Genomic DNA, 17,442 nt, shown 5'->3' on the forward strand with positions numbered 1-17,442 from the left:
AACCTGAGTCACTCGTGAGCAGCTGGAATTTACTTAATTTTATACACGTATGCATAGATTTGAAGGTGCATGCATTTCATAACTGGCATCCTTCGCAGCCAGGTTCAGAAACCACTTTTAGGCCTACTGTTGTATAATCAATGATGAAGACTTGATTTATATTAACAGGTGATAAATTTTAATAACAGAATGCAAATAAAGTAATGACTTATGGATTTTTAAATTATTCATTCCTGCAGCAAACATTATCTTGTGTTTGGTCTTTGCATTTAATGAACTGCATTACACATTGCAAAGCTTTAGTTAGTTGAGGGAAAGTATAAGTAGATATAGTTAATTGATTCATAAATGGATCCCTGTGTGAGAAATGGTCTCTTTAAGTAAGGTCATATGATATAAATAAACATAAACTGAGGCACATATTGAATGGTGCATTTAATTTTATTAACTCAGCCTAAGACAGTGGAGGAGGAAGGGCATAACGGCTAAGCATATGGATGGGCTCTGGAGGCAGCCCATCCGCCTGACTTAACCTCTGCAAGGCATTTAACTTCTCCGTGCCTCAGATCCCTCAGATGTGCTGCGGTGGAGCCTGCTCATGCTGGCTTGCAAGAGCCGACTGCTAAGGCTTTAGAGATTTTACGAGTCAGTAATTAAATACCATCATTATTAAAATTCAACTATAGCCCAGCCAGGGTGACTCAGTGGATTGAGTACCAAGAGGTCATCAGTTTGATTCCTAGTCAGTGCATATGCCCAGGTTTCGGGCCCAATCCCTGGGAGGCAGCTGATTGATGTTTCTCTCTCATCAGTGTTTCTATCTCCTTCTCCCTTCCTTTCTCTCTCTCTCAAAAAAAAAATCAATAAAAACATATTTTTAAAAAATTCAGCCCTAGCCAGTTTGGCTCAGTGGATAGAGCATCGGCCTGCGAACTGGGAGGTCCCAGGTTCAATTCCGATCAAGGGCACATGCCCGGGTTGTGGGCTCGATCCCCAGTGGGCAACTTGCAGGAGGCAGCCAATCCATGATTCTCTTTCATCATGGATATTTCTCTCTCTCTCTCTCTCTCTCTCTCTCTCTCTCTCTCTCTCTCTCTCTCTCTCCCTTCCTCTCTGAAATCAATAAAAATATACTTTTAAAAAAATTCAACTATATAGACTTAGGACTAAATACATTTTATTAAAAAACAAAGGTAATACATAGTTAAAACTCATTGCTTTCTAATTATTTTACTACATTTATTATTATCTCTAGGCTCTGGGCATTATTTCTGTCTATTGAGTCTGCATGCTGGAAATAGCGCAAGTGTTGTGCTACTCCAGGTCTATTTTCAATTCTGCATTTAATGATGGCACGTTGGCAGCTGGAAGTTAGCCACAGTGGGAGCATTTACACAATAGGAATTGGCAAAACTACAAAGTGGGGTCTGTTATTTTCTTCCAGAGAGCTGGTTGTTAAACATTGACCAGCACACCGCTGCTCATCTGAAAATGGAGATGATAATAGCAGTACCTACCTCATTGGTTGTTACAATGATTAAATTGGATAATGTTGCTGTAGTGCTTAGGAACATTGGCTCATATTAAATGATATATGAGTATTTGTTTAAAAATACATAAAAGTCGTTAAAATAATGGTAATGTTGGTGTGACCTTTTACATCACACAAAGCAGTCTCGTTGTGTTAGTTCACTTGCCCCTCACACCGATCCATAGGGGGGACTTTCTCACTTTCCTGGGTAACAAACCAGGGATCCATGAGTACCACAGGAGGGGATTACTGATGTTTGATTTTTTTAATAAATAAAAAAAATAGGTTTTTATTTATTTCAGAGCGAGAAAGGGATAAGGAGAGAGGGATAGAAACATCACTGATGAAGGAGAATCATTGATGGGCTACCTCCTGCATGCCCCCTACTGGGGATTGAGCCCACAATCTGGGCATGTGCCCTGACCAGGAATCGAACTGTGACCTCCTGGTTTATAGGTTGATGCTCAACCACGGAGCCACACCAGCCGGGCCTCATTTTTTTTGAGGGCCTGCTCTGACCTTGAATTTCTGAAAGCATCTTGACGTATGTTATCTCATTTCATCTCCACATGCACCTACGTATTTTCTAAAAGAGCAGACTGAGGCTCAGGGAAAATCTTGTCATACTGAGGCTCAGGTCACACATCTGGGTTTGTAAACAAAGATGTGTGCGTGGTTCTCGAAGTGTGGTCCTGCACCTGTGGCAGCTCAGGAACGACCTGGGAACCTGTTAGCAGCACAGATGATCAGACTCTGTCTCAGGCTTGTTAAAGGATGGATTTGGAGGTTGACAACAGCACCCTGTGTTTAGTAAGCCTTTTGGGTGACTCTGGTTGATGTCTGAGGACCACTGCCCTATGGGTGACCAGCGGAAAGGCAAACGGATTTAGAAGGAATTGTGAAACTGGGTACAAGGCACACTTTCCCTGAGGCTAGAGGAGAAAGGGCAGCTTCCTTCCTTAGGACAGCCACCTCTCCCCTCCCTGTCCCGCCTGGAGCCACAGTGTGGGCCCTGAGGGATCCTTGACTGTTTCCTCTGTAGGCAACGTGTGATTCCCAGGGATCCAGCACTAGACAGACACAGCAACCGCCAAGGCTGCCCTTAGCAGAGACATTCATGACACCAGGGCCAGGGGAGTTTCAGGAGTGAAGTGGGCTGGGTGGACGGCAGTGAGCATTGGTGGGGTCCCCGGGGACTGGAGGACCCAGGTTCCAGGAGCAGCTGCCACTCGGCTCCATGATGGTACTCCATGTTGTCCAGGCTTCTGGATTTCAATGCTGGAAAAGTGGATTTGTATGAACTTTCTAATTTTAATGTTGGCAACTGAATTGAATTGTAAGAAATACTATGGAAGACAAAGGGAACATATCTGAGACCTGGTGTGACCCGTAGACCACCGGTTTCTATCTGAACTAAACGGTGCTTGTCCTTTATTAAAATTCCCAATATGCTTCTCTGGAATAGGTTTTATCAGGCGTCCACAAAGTAGAGATAAAGATAAATCATAACCAGGTACAATTGTCAATCATTTCAGTGATGCTGTTATGCAACATGATCAGGTATGTTCTTGGTGGCATGTGGCTTGAAGGGCAGCAGAAGATCCCATGACCCAGAGCAAGGTGTTGGCTGTTGGTGGCTCACAATCAGGGTCCACTGGAGACGTCAGGGAAATGGTGTGAGCTGTACATTCCCCACCCCCTGAGTGCTTCCCTTATGCCAGGCTCTGGGATAAATCCTTGACCAGCATAATCCCTACATGGGTATAATGATCTCTACCTTACCACAGCAGGAGACCAAGTCACATCCAAGCCCACATCTGGCTGATGTAAGAAATCCTACTTCCCCTGAGTGTGAATTATAATCCAATGTTGTATTTCAATGGAAAAGATGTATTTTATTCTCAAGATGGGAGCTCAAAAGAAGTTGAAGATCCTACTACTTTGTGGCTGGAAATATGATGTGGTCGAGAAAGGCCTTGTGCTTCCTTTCCTGGGCCCAGGGCGTGAGTACTCTCTCTGCTCTCTCTCCTCAGTCCGCCGACCTTCGGGAGGTCATGTTCATGGCTCTCATAAAGGACAGGCCTAAGTTTGTCCGCCTTTTCCTGGAGAACGGCCTGAACCTGCGGAAGTTTCTCACCAGCGACGTCCTCACCGAGCTCTTCTCCAATCACTTCAGCACCCTCGTCTATCGGAACCTACAGATCGCCAAGAATTCCTACAACGACACCCTCCTCACATTTGTCTGGAAACTGGTGGCCAACTTCCGGAGGAGCTCCAGGAAGGAAGACAGAAGCAGCAGGGACGAGACAGACGTAGAACTTCACGTATGTAATGGGGGACCTGTCTGCTTGAGTTCTCTGGTTTTGTGAGTCTTCCTTCAAAAAAGTTTCCCACTCCCTACCTCATCGCTGTAAGGTAGCAAACGTGTTGGTATTCTTATTTTTTTCTACTGCCTTTACTGAAGATAACGAGTCTCCCTGGTGAGTTTTCTGATGTCTGCTCTATGCTCTATGCTCTATTTCAAACAACTTGTTGCTGAGTTTCTTAATTACAAAGCTCAGGGAACAGGGGCACATGCATGGCTGCCTGTTCATGTCTTAGCCTTTTGGACATGACCTGCCTAAAATTGCTCTCCACTGCCCATGTAAAGGACTGAAGAACTGCCACATTTTCTTTTGTGGATAAAAGGGGCAGTGGTTATTTCCAAAGGGATGATCCAGGTACCCCTTGGCGAGGATGCTGTGACTAGCAATATGAACACCTGTATTCTCTAGGCCTTCCTATCTTAGGTACAGGCAGTTCCCAGGTGCCAGCACCTGGAGCTCTCTGCTCTGAGCCTGATGCCCACAGTGGGTATATGAAAATCCCAGCCCCTCCCTGTAAGGACAGGTAATTCTGAGGCATGTATGCTGCACTGGTTCCCAGGACTGCCTAGCGGGACTGATCTCTAGCTAACCACCAAGACAATGAGCCTGTTGACAATGCGCCTCAATGGGTTCTTTCCTTTTGGATCTCATTTTCTCAGATGCCCGTTGGTTTTTCTGGGATTGCCTCTTAAGTAAACTACATGTCTCAGGATTGCTTCAGGGGAAGCTACGTCATTGCCTTTAGTGACTCTAGGATTTTAATATGTGTGCCTATATTGCAAAAATCTAAAGGGCTCGGTGTTTAGGAAGTGTTTAGGAAGCTTCCCTCTGCAGTATCCATAACCAGGCCTGACAGTTTGGACCTCGGTAAAACCTGTATATAGGAAAATACACATCCTGTTGTTTTCTATCTGAAAAGGTTCCCCTGGAAGATATGGGGTGCTAAGTAAGACCTGGGGTTTCAATTAATGTATCAGGAATCAAAACGCCAAAGAGATAAGCCACAGCTCTGTAGTGTGGTAATTGAACTTAACCAAACTATAGGGAAAGTTAGAATTAGTCTGAATGCTTTTTCTAGATGGAATTGCTTGCTCTTCAGCTGTCAGAAGTCATTCAGTGGTCAGGTTGCTCTCGGCACCACTTTCACTCTTTATACCTCTCCATCTAGTTGTACATGGTCTTTTATGATCGATAAAAGATTTTGTGTCAAATTATACCACCTGGTGGCTTGCAGAGCTGAGAACTGTGTCCCTGGGCTGTTAGGATGAATTTGTCCACCGAGTACGGAGCCTCCAAACATGGGCTTTCTGCTCGGGCATCCCAACCCCCTATTTTCCTTCTGAGAGGAGTGCAGTATGGTGACTCTCCTTTGCACTTGCTCTAACCCTCCAGGACGTGTCTCCTATTACTCGGCACCCCTTGCAAGCGCTCTTCATCTGGGCCATCCTGCAGAACAAGAAGGAGCTCTCCAAAGTCATCTGGGAGCAGGTGAGTGAGCAAGCCCAAGCCACGCGTCTGCCTTCCTGTGGCTCTCTGGACCTCCAGACTCTCTTGCCTAACCTAAAACATCCTCCATACAATGGAATGTCTGCTGTCAGGTGAGTACGGCTGAGCCCGTTTCACCGTCGGCAGAGGTGTGTCTGGGAGGAGAGGCCACTGGAAGGGAACTGTGCTTGGTGGGCAATCCAGTAGGCACCTGCTTCTCAAGTGTGTGTGGGTGTGTGATTGTTTTCCAAGTGGATGAAGTTTTTAAGTTTAATTTTTAAAATTTATTTCTAGCTTTATTGCATAATAGACAGAAGTAGGACCTGGACACATTCTGCTTTGGGGAACTTACTGAGATTTTTCTTTGTGATTCAGCACAGAATGATGTTTTGGAAATGATTTATGGACAGTTGAAGCTACATTCTCTATTTTTAGTGCATAAAATCAGATATTGAATATTGAGTTCATACATAGTCTTACTACATTATCGGGGTTTCCAAGGCCTTATCCATTTGCTATTTTCCTTTCATATGCTAATTTCATGTTCAAGACTATTTTATTCACATTACAAATTTTGCTTTAAGTCATTACGAACAGTTTAGATTTTGCCATTTTGCTGTGAGTTCATCCTTGTTTGACATTAGAGTTTACTTGACCACTTCAAGGGATTATGAATTCACCCTGACATTTTTTGCCCTTCTCAAAGACCAGGGGCTGCACCCTGGCGGCCCTGGGAGCCAGCAAGCTCCTGAAGACTCTGGCCAAGGTGAAAAGCGACATCAATGCTGCTGGAGAGTCTGAGGAGCTGGCCAATGAGTATGAGACCCGCGCAGTGGGTAAGCTTCCTGGCCAGGATGTCACGTGGGCATAGGCATGCCATGGCACTCATGTGCCAGATGGCAGAGCTCAGTGGCATGTCCACGCTCCTCGATTGGCCTGATCTGTGGGCTGCAGAACATGTGGCTAGGTGTTCATGTGTCTGGTAGAAGTCACAGGCCCCTTGATCCTGGTACTTATTGACTTTTCCTAGAATGAAAGTGGGAAATCTTGGGCTCTCTCATTTCCCAGGGCCAGGTCTAAGTAGCTCAGGTGGGTGTGTGGGGAGTGGGGGTGTTGTGTTTGGATGCTATTAAGAAACTGAAGGTCTGAGGTTTTACCTGACTTACAAGTCATTACGTTAGCTTGCCAGTTTCATATTTACATGCTGGTAGGACCCTAGGTCCCTGGTTCATTACTGGTATCATAGGCAGCAGTCAGAGAAGCATCTTGGGTCGGCCCTCGGTGCCTCGATTCCCCTTCAGTGATGTGAACAAGGGCTGGTTCTGTCAGGGCTGCAGGTGACCTGCCTACGCTCCCCTCCAGGGCGAGATCACCCAGGATCTGCAATGGAAGGCGGGAGAGGCAGCCCTAAGAGTTATCTCCCCGAGTGCCTGTCCTCTGTTTGCTAGTCAATGTCCCTGAACACAGCTTATGAGGGCCCTTGACTCGGAAGGCCCACACTAGGTTGGGGTGTGAGGAAACCACCATCAGTGGCCTCCCAACAGCAGCGTTTCAGACCTGCTCAGCTGTTTCCTTTTTCAGCCGGGAGTTTTGAGTTTGCAATGTGGTACGTCCTGAAACGCACGCGTGTTTGTCTGTTGTTGTAGCTGATGAAAAAATGCTCATGAGCTCAGCTTCTCTGGGTTGGAAAAAAATGTGTCCAATATATGTGTTTTAATATATTAAATTATGTTAATTTATGACTGACCTCAACTAGGCAATGGCTCCTAATACAGGGTGTCCCCTAAAAAATGTATGCGCACTTTGAGTGATTATAAAGTCAGTGTTTATTAACATACAGTTCATTTTCAAAGTTTAAAAGAATCAATGAATAATTTTGTCAATGCCTGTTTTCAAACTGATGACCGTTTTGGTCCAGACACTGCTGATAAGGCAAAGCAATGGAACTGCAAACATCAAGAATCATTTCATTCGGCATTTGTGTGCCTTCAGTTCACTGACTGTTGCTTTGGATTATACCATAAACTTTATCTTTTATGTATCCCCATAAAAAACTCTAGTGGCATTTTAGGATAAATTTTCTTTGTTCAAAGCTTAGTCTGGTTTCACCCATTATTTCAAATCAGTTAAACCTGAAAAGGAGTGAAATTGAGTGAGTTATCAGCTGTGAAAGTGTATATACATTTTTTGGGGACACCCTATATTTTACCAAATTTCCTCTAAAGATCTGCACTCTACTCTTTGTCATTAGGTCTCCAGACATAAGCACACCCTCAGTGCAATATGTCGGTGTTTCTTTTTGGCTTTTTTTGCACCATGCTTTATCTGCAAAGAAACCTCACCAAGAAAGCACAGCATGTAAATGAAATGGGGGGCGGGGGTTGCTCTGGGAAAGGCAAGCAGAGGGTCTGGGTCCCTTCCCCAGTGGCTGAGCCTCACCAAAGAGGGGCTCCCGGTGCTCAGTGCAGCCAGTTCCCCGTGCATCTGTTGGCATCTGTTGCCATGGGAGCGGTGCTGGGGACGCTGTGTGCAAGGGAAATCCCATGCTCAGAAAGAATCATGTTGTGCCAGCATTTTCTATGCTTTTTGCAAACCAGGGAGCTCGCTGGGGGACGGGGGAGGACAGCCCTGGGTGTTGGCCAGTCCTGCCCCAGCTCCCCTCTCTCTCCGGTGCTGATGTGACTGTAGAGCTGTTCACGGAGTGTTACAGCAGCGACGAAGACTTGGCTGAGCAGCTGCTGGTCTACTCATGTGAGGCCTGGGGGGGAAGCAACTGTTTGGAGCTGGCGGTGGAGGCAACGGACCAGCACTTCATCGCCCAGCCTGGGGTCCAGGTAAACAACGTACAGTCATGTCCATGCTTTTACATCAGATGCTATTAGCAACCTTAAAAAATATAATATTAGTAACAAACTGCAACTCCAACGTGAAAGCCCTGGAGGGAGAAGGTGGGTGATGCTACGGGCGATGGCGGTGTCTAGGCATCGGCATGCCTTTGCCCCATGGGAGGGTGCAGGAGAGAGAACATCCTTTGAGTTTCCACAAAGCAGAGAGCACAGCACCACAATTATGGGCGGGGTCTTCGGATCCAGTGCCTGGGTCCCTGCATCCCTAACCAGGAGTGTGATGATGGGCAGGTTATACAAGCTCTCAGGGCCTTGGTTCCTCACCTGGGAAGTGGGCAGGATTTGTTTAACCGTGAAATAATTCTCGCCATACAGAACCCATGTAAGGACAGGATTGAAAATTAAACAGTTTCAAATTGTGGTCATAGCCCCTTAGGACCCAGGTAACTGATATAGACGGAGAAGAACCCTGTTTACTTGGGGCGGTGCGAGGGCCGGTAAGAAAGGTTGGGTACCGTCCTGCATGTCATAGCATTAATAAGGACCCCTGTCCTTTGTCTTTGTTCCCCTGTAGAATTTCCTTTCCAAACAATGGTATGGGGAGATCTCCCGAGACACCAAGAACTGGAAGATTATCCTGTGTCTATTTATCATACCCTTGGTTGGCTGTGGCTTTGTATCATTTAGGTATGAAACCAAGACACATGTGTATGTGTTTGCGTGTGCGTGTGCGCGCTCCCATGTAAAGGACTGTAAGGCCTGCAACTTAGGATGTTCACTCTGCCACCTACAATTAGGTCTGGGATCATCTCTTCCTTTCCCTGGGTTTGATATTAAACAGGTAGAGGTGGGGCCATGTCTCCACTCTCGTAGGCAGAATTGAGATTTGTTAACCATGAAGTGCCAAGGGCTGACGCTTGGCCGGTCCATCTCAGAGCAGCCTGACCCCCCGCCCCTGCCGTGGGTCTGTGTTTGCGAGGACAGTGATGATGCTCTCACGCTGTCCAGGAAGAAGCCGGTGGACAGGCACCGGAAGCTCCTGTGGTACTATGTGGCCTTCTTCACCTCCCCCTTCGTGGTCTTCTCCTGGAACGTGATCTTCTACATTGCCTTCCTCCTGCTCTTCGCCTATGTGCTGCTCATGGATTTCCACTCGGTGCCACACTTGCCCGAGCTGGTCCTCTACGCGCTGGTCTTTGTCCTGTTCTGCGATGAAGTGAGACAGGTAGGACAGCCCCACATGGGGCACCTCTCCCTCCCTCGGAGCGGGGGGTGTGGGAGGGGCAGTATCTTCCTCATGCCCAAGAGGAGCAGAAGTTGCTTCTGAAGTTCCAAAGTCATTATTTTCCCCAAAATAATGTGCGGTAGCCCATGGACTTTTCAGCCTCGCAGCACTCCAGTGAGGTCTCTGAGTGCCAGTGCGCTCTTTGCTCCCTAACTGATGTTCATGGATGATGAATGCCTCAGCGTCGAGAGTGGATCCAAAGAGCACATTGACCTTGGGCTTAAACCATGCCCATAACCAGGAGCCGTCTGTGCTCTGGCTGTCGCCACGGGAGGCACTGGGATGAGTCACAGGGGAGTGGGAGGGCTTTCCAGCTCAGAGCATCTTAATGCCCTGTGTGTCCAAGGGACATACTGGAAAGTCATAGAAGTCCCTGTGGACTGCAGCAACTTTGTGTGAATTATTCATGGTGATTTTCTGCAGTTTCCTGAGATCTGCATTCTCCACCACTGAATCCAAAACCTTAGCCCAGGACTGGCATGGAGTAGGCACTCAGCTCCTAATTATTGAATAAATAAATATCGATGGTGAAGGATGGTGCTGTCCCTAAACCATTATTAAAAGTGACCCCAGGAAAGCTGGTCAGACTTAGCAGTTTACAGATTATGAGAACTGCCAGAGTAGTCCCTTTTCTTGTCCCTTCTGAGTCTAAACCTAACATCATATGCATTCGACACGTAGGGCCTATGTGCCTACAGCATATGAGACACTATGCCCCATGCTTCAAGAGATTTGGAAGGATGGAGAATGCTGTTCTCGACCTCACAGAGTCACTGCCTAGTAAAGAAATCTTAAATTGGTTTCAACTAACATGTCAACTCTGATAGACGTTTTTATGTGACTTCTAGTTGTTCTGGAAAGACTCTAAGGCTCTGTCTGTTCTTAGTAGGCGGGGGTGGGTGGGTGAGGGGTGGGTGTCTTGATCAGTTAGTGATGTCTGCATGGGTTTGACAGATGGGAAGAGTCCTGCTTTCCCTTGCCCAGTAGGGTGAAGTGCAGGTGAGGGATGGAGACAAGGTGGAGGTGGAGAAAGAAGAAGGTAAATGACACAAGTCAGTGTTGAGCACGGCAAGATTATCAGGTTTTATGTCTACCAGAAAGCTCCCTACCCTCCCCCCCCCGCCAAGGACAGGGCCTGCTGACGTGCAGAAGATTTTGGTGATCTCAAATCAGCTTCATGGGTTGACTTAGGGGGTCACAGCTCAATCCAGCTTGTCCGCTAAGGCCACCAGCCTGCTCGGGCCACCATGACATAGCACCACCAGCTGCGTGCTTACAACAGAAGCTCACTGTCTTATTTCTGGAAGCCTGGAGTTCAAGATCAAGTTGTCGGCAGGGCTAGTTCCTTGGGAGGGCAGCAAGGGAAATCTAGGTGTGCTGCAGTCTTTGTGATTCCTTGACTTGTAGAGGTGTCACCTGAACTGTGTCCTCAGGCTCACAGGGCATCCTCTCTGTGTGCATGTCTGTGTCCAAATTTTCCCTTGTCACAGGGACACCCAAATCTGAGGCCCATTCCATTCCTGCCCCTCACTCATGCTCCCAACATTTCTCCACTGGTCTTGTTCCTGACCCTGCCTCCCCCGTGACATTAAGACACTGAAGCCGCTGTCAAAGTCCAGGCACTGTTTGCTTCCTCCAGGCATTTGAAGAAGCCATGAGGTCTGGAGAGAGGACAGATTCCAGGTTGCTTTGTAGTACAGATCTTGGCCTGGATGGAAGATGCAGGGAGACCCATATCATTTATGCATTCTTTCAGCCAATATTTATCGAGCACCAGGCACTGTTCTAGAGACTTGGATACAGCAGTGAAGCAACAGACATCTCTGTCCTTCCGGAGCTTTCTACCAGTTAGAGATGATTGGCAGGGACCTCTCTGGGAGGATAGGCAGGGTCAAGGGGAGGAGGGCAACCCTAAAAGAGAGAGTCTTACGCTTACTGGGAGGTTGGCCCAAGGGACTGGTAACAGTAAAATGTGTCCTTAAGTCACAAACATCTCCATACAAATTGAGAACATTTAACTGCTCAGTCACTTATCGGGTCATGCAGGAAGGAGACTCAGGATAGGTATGTTTTTCTGGGAGAAGAGCCCTGGCAGGTGTTGTGTGAAGTGATGCTGGGTGGGAGCAGATGGTGGGCAGGTGGAGGAGCCTCGGGGAGGGAAGTGGGCTGTGGAAGTGCTGGGTAAGCATGCACTTCCCAGTCATTCCCAGGTCCTGCGAGGGGCAAGGGAGTGAGGCCCCCAGGGTCTGGCCGAGCCCCAGCTATCCTGTCTACCTTCAGATTGGGTGATGTTTGATAGGGAGGGTGATTAATGAGGACCTATAACTTTGTCCAAGTGTTTCTTCTCCTTCTTTTTATGAGTGGCATTTGAATGGGTCAGCGTCCATTCAGCAATACTGTGTGTTAAGGCGATGGTGTGGGACAGGAGTGTGGGTTCAAGGGCAGCCCTGCCCTTTGAGGACAGCTCTGGTTTAGTGGTCTGTGAGGGTGTCTGCAGAACACAGCCTGGAAGATGCTTGTCAAGAAAGGAATCCGCCACTGGGGGTCGCTGTTTCTCTTCTGTCTTCAGGCTCCTGCAGTGGGAATCCTCAATTTGATTGGAGCCCTCTAACAGTTCTGCCGGCCTGGTGCAGCCTTACTTAACCTCACTGGCACTTGTTAGAAAAACCAAAACCAAGCAGGATGTTACTGTTTTAGATTGTGTCTGGGTGTCAGACAATGTGCTCTTTAGTGTATCCCCATATCCCCTCCCCCAGGGGCAGATGATGCTATGCTAAATTGGAATTTTTAACCAAGGCAGTCAATACGCTCCAATACAGTCATTAAATAACTCTTGGGTCCACTAAACAGATTGTGGTTCTTCATTTAAAGTAAGTCCCATCGTCTCTTTGTGGAGCACACTGTGCAATCTTGAGGCCCTTTGAATCCCCAAATCATGAACGATATGAAGAAATATGGCCCCAGTACTTTATGAATGTAGCCCATATCTGGCATTCCATTCAGAAAAGAGGCCTCTGTTTATTTTTTAAAAAATGTTTTCTCACTGGGGTGGTGCCTCCAAACCCCAAAACTGATCTACTTCGGGTTTCTTCCAGCTCGCAGGCCAGGCTTCTGGGACTCTCATGGGCAGGGACTGAGCTAGGCTGGGGCAGCTGGGTCGCCCACCTGCCCCGGGGCCAGGGTTTCTCAGGGGAAGCAGTGCTACAGGTGGGGCCTGTCCTAACCACTCTCTTCTTGCAAATGTTTCTGGGTGGGTGGAGGTCAGTGTCATTGCGACCACCCAAATGGGTGGTTAGAGGTCTGGATGTGATTTCTGAGCCTACAAGTTCAGTGAAACGAGGCCACACTGAAGCTGCTCAGACCTGGAGATTTTTCTATCTCCTTGGTGCTAGATTTCACAATGCACTTACCTCCTCTGTACTGGAGCGTTGCTGTTTGCATTTATAAATGAATGCAAGGAAATGCTTCTTGAAAAACCAATGATGCTTTTTTAATCCCTCCAAGTCTAGGGTTGCTGGATCCCTGTGTGACCTACTAGTAAAGAAGCTGGGTGATGTCCAGAGAGGAATCTAAGATTCAGACTCCTGAGACTGCCACTTGCTTGCCGTCTGCCCTTGAGCAAGTTCCTTAGCTCACCCCCACCCCCACCCCCACCCCCCAGACCTTGGTTTCAGCTGCAAAACAGGAAATATAATATCTGAATATCAGACAGACCTATCTTGGTGAGATCACTCAGTAAGACTGAAAAGTACCCTGTTCCATTGAGGACACTGCTTTCCTGCCTTCTGGTGGTTTCCTTATCTGAGCTCCCTTGGGGCTTTGGTCTTGCCTCCCCATCGGTCTTTATCAGGTTTCATTTTAAACATATTTAATCTGTCCTTCCCAATGGCCCGTGGCTTCCTTGAGACTCAGCACTGCACCTCATGCCCTGCCTCTGGGTCCGGGAGCCCAGCACAAGTGTGTGGAGCCCCGTGGGCTTTCAAATCATGTTTTGAGTAGATGGTGGAATGAAGGGTCAAAGGACCACCCATGTCCTGGATTGCAGAGGGACTGGCCAGATGCAGCCTCCTGAAGGACAGTCCTGTCCCTCTCCATCCCTGGGTGGTCCAAGAAGCCAGGACTGGTCCATACCAGTCATGCTGAAAGGATCAGGGAGGCACACACTGTTCTTATCACTTATTTCTGTGGCCACAGCTGTCCTCAGAGATGCCACATAGAGCACATTTGTGCAATTTTTTTTAAAAGGTTCCTTTGTATCAAGATGTTTTATTAGTACATGTTAGAAAATTCTTACAATAAATACACGGATCTGCGATGCTGACAATATGGAGAACATCCTCTAGAGTTGTGCAGGGCACAGCCTACACCATGGTACTCGGTGGACGGGGATCCCACGTCTGCCCCCACTGGCTGTGCTCACTCTCTGCACATTCATTTTCAAGAACTGTGAGGATACAGGATTCCCTTCTGGTGAGTTCATCAGCAGCACTTGTATAACAGAGCAGCAAGCATGCAACTCACCTCCGGTCCCCCTGGATCAGCACGAGGCACATGCCAGGGCTCACCCAGCACATCACTGGCTCCAAAGGAGCTTGAAAAAATGTGTGGACGTGAGCTAATCCGGAAGCAGTGATGTTTCCACGCCGCTCACGTCCTCTCTCTGTCCCTTTCTGCACTGCAGTGGTACATGAATGGGATGAATTATTTTACCGACCTGTGGAACGTTATGGACACGCTTGGCCTTTTTTATTTCATCGCAGGAATTGCATTTCGGTAAGTAGTCCTCACTGTTTTCCCAGTTTCAGGTGGGTTGGGCTTCTCTTGGAAGAAAGGGTAAAGGAAAGATCTTTGACATTCAAGCCCAAGATAAGCCAGTTCCCCACCTGTCAGAGGTGGTTCCAGAAGGCCACTGTCCCTGCTTCCCGGAGGCACAGAGTGCTAGTGTAGAGCTGTCTCTCCCGTCCCCTCCTGGTGACCTGTAATTGAAAGGGACTCTTCCTGGTTTTCCAACAGGTTTTTCTGTGCTCACACAGAACTTGGGGGGAGATAATTAGAAATTGAGAAGAGTAGAAAGTGATGAGGATCTTAAATATCACACAGTGTTTTCATTTGAGGCCATACAATCTTCCAAAATGCCCTCAATTTCAACTTGCATGCTGGTTATGGAGCCTGCCCTCCTCGCTACAAGTGTATTTCCAATCTAAAAGCAATCACACTAGAAAAACCAATCTAAAATTATGGTCAAAGGCAAAAAGCAATGTGCAATCCGAGGGATAGAGAAAAAATTGGGGTCCACCCAGCACCACGGCTCGCGTTGCCTGTGCCCGCGTCCAACCAGGCCTGCCCTCCCCACATAGCTTTAGGTGGACTCCGAGTTCTATTTGAGCAGCACACGATGTCCCTTTGCAGAGGAGCCTGATGATCCATATTTGTACCCCAGAATGAGGTGTTTACAGTGAATGCTTGATCTATCATTTGCAGGGAGTAAAAACTCAATTTCCTCATCCAGGAAACTCCCTTTCTGCTTAGGTTAAGAGCCCCCAATATTTTTTTTTTTTTTTTACAATATACAAAATAAATCTATTACCAGATTGTAGATACAAAATAATTAGCCATTTACATGCAATAAACATTAGTATTTCAAGAAAAATATTTTAAATATAATAATATTACCAAAACTGTACTAGCATAGTATATAATACAGCCGTGGGCAAACTACGGCCCGCGGGCCGGATCCGGCCCATTTGAAATGAATAAAACTAAAAAAAAAAAAAAAAGACCGTACCCTTTTATGTAATGATGTTTACTTTGAATTTATATTAGTTCACACAAACACTCCATCCATGCTTTTGTTCCGGCCCTCCGGTCCAGTTTAAGAACCCATTGTGGCCCTCGAGTCAAAAAGTTTGCCCACCCCTGGTATAATATCACAAAAGTTGTAGGAAATATTAAAAATTTACAAGTAACAGGAATTCTTCTACTATATTCTAAAATGTTTTTTTCCTCTGGCTCTATTTTTGTTCATCAGTTTATGTTATTCATTATATTCCACAAATGAGTGAGATCATGTGATATTTATCTTTCTCGGACTGGCTTATTTCACTTAGCTTAATGCTCTCCAGTGCCATCCATGCTCTTGCAAATGGTAAGAGTTCCTCCTTTTTTACAGCAGAGTCATATTCCATTGTGTAGATGTACCACAATTTTCTAATCCACTCATCTGCTGATAGGCACTTAGGCCGTTTCCAAATCTTAGCTATTGTAAATTGTGTTGCTATGAACATAGGGGTGCATATATCCTTTCTGATTGGTGTTTCTGGTTTCTTGGGATATATTCCTAGAAGTGGGATCACTGGGTCAAATGGGAGTTCCATTTTTAATTTTTTGAGGAACTCCCTACTGTTTTCCACAGTGGCTGCACCAGTCTGCATTCCCACCAGCAGTGCAGTAGAGTTCCTTTTTCTCTGCATCCTCTCCAGCAGTTGTCGTTTGTTGATTTGTTGATGATAGCCATTCTGACAGGTGTGAAATGGTACCCCATTGTCATTTTTATTTGCATCTCTCAGATGATTAGTGACTTTGGGCATGTTTTCATATGTCTCTTGGCCTTCTGCATGTCCTCTTTCAAAAAGTGTCTATTTAGGTTCTTTACCCATTTTTTGATTGGGTTATTTTATCTTCCTTTTGTTAAGTTGTATGAGTTCCCTGTAAATTTTGGAGATTAAACCCTTATCGGAGATAACATTGGCAAGTATGTTCTCCCATGCAGTGGGCTTTCTTGTTGTTTTGTTGATGGTTTCTTTTGCTGTGCAGAAGCTTTTTATTTTGATGTAGTCCCATTTGTTTATTTTCTCCTTAGTTTCCATTGTCCTAGGTGCTGTATCAGTAAAGATATTGCTACGACATATATCTGATATTTTGCTACCTATGGATTCTTCTAAGATTTTTATAGTTTCGTGTCTTAGTTTAAGTCCTTTATCCATTTTGAGTTTATTTTTATGTATGGTGTAAGTTGGTGGTCTAGTTTCATTATTTTGCATGTATCTGTCCAATTTTCCTAACACCATTTATTGAAGAGACTATCTTGATTTCATTGTATGCTCTTGCCTCCTTTGTCAAATATTAATTGAGCATAATGGCTTGGGTCGATTTCTGGGTTCTCTGTTCAGTTCCATTGGTCTATATGTCTGTTCTTGTGCCAGTACCAGGCAGTTTTGAGGACAGTAAGGGCCCAACATTTGAAGTACAATTGGTTGGACATGATTTCTAGGGCATTCCAGCTAGAAAGTGCGTATGGCTTTTAATTCACCCATTAGCGAGCAAGTAGCGAATCCAGTGATCGGGTGCGAATGAGGTGAGTTTCGTTAAGGGAAACCTGGCAGGATCAGGTCCCAGGTAGTTCGGCTGGAGCGGGGTTTGGGATCCTTGAGCCAGGAAGGTAGCAATGCTGCGATTGGGCTCCGGTAATAGTAACTGAGGATGAAGGACTGGAATGGCTGGGACCTCTAAATGTTCTGTTCTATGTGACGTCTTTGCCTCTGCTGGAGCCCCTGAGGGCAGAAGACCATGGCCTTTGTCTTCAGTGACTGACAGGTGGGTGGAATCCATGGTCTGTCTCTACTTACTCTCAGTACCCCCGACTCTCAGCTGCTTCTTCATGTTTGGTTATTTTTAAAAACAAAGCTTTGAAATTTCTTGTCAGTATCTCACAAATGCTGTTCCCCTTCTGCCCACAGGCTCCACTCTTCCAACAAAGCCTCTCTGTATTCCGGACGAGTCATTTTTTGCCTGGATTATATTATATTCACTCTAAGGTTGATCCACATTTTTACTGTCAGCAGAAATTTAGGACCCAAGATTATAATGCTGCAGAGGATGGTAAGCATGGAGGGTATCTGTGGTTGCCAGTGTTCTTGCTGGAGTTCCTTT

The 17,442-nt window shown here is 46.4% G+C and overlaps 1 protein-coding gene across 1 annotated transcript in view; it reads left to right on the forward strand.

Annotated features, from left to right (window-relative positions):
* Nucleotides 1-17,442, forward strand: part of TRPM8 (transient receptor potential cation channel subfamily M member 8) — a 55,037-nt gene that overhangs the window by 14,293 nt on the left and 23,302 nt on the right. Inside the window, exons 11-18 of the mRNA XM_036320853.1 lie at nt 3,565-3,855; nt 5,290-5,385; nt 6,089-6,218; nt 8,071-8,216; nt 8,803-8,915; nt 9,237-9,453; nt 14,195-14,286; nt 17,250-17,391. Of these exons, the coding sequence (XP_036176746.1) occupies nt 3,565-3,855; nt 5,290-5,385; nt 6,089-6,218; nt 8,071-8,216; nt 8,803-8,915; nt 9,237-9,453; nt 14,195-14,286; nt 17,250-17,391 (1,227 nt within the window). The remainder of the gene's footprint in view (nt 1-3,564; nt 3,856-5,289; nt 5,386-6,088; nt 6,219-8,070; nt 8,217-8,802; nt 8,916-9,236; nt 9,454-14,194; nt 14,287-17,249; nt 17,392-17,442) is intronic.

Source organism: Myotis myotis, unplaced genomic scaffold, assembly GCF_014108235.1.
Source record: "Myotis myotis isolate mMyoMyo1 unplaced genomic scaffold, mMyoMyo1.p scaffold_m19_p_8, whole genome shotgun sequence".
In the NCBI taxonomy this organism is placed as follows: domain Eukaryota; kingdom Metazoa; phylum Chordata; class Mammalia; order Chiroptera; family Vespertilionidae; genus Myotis; species Myotis myotis.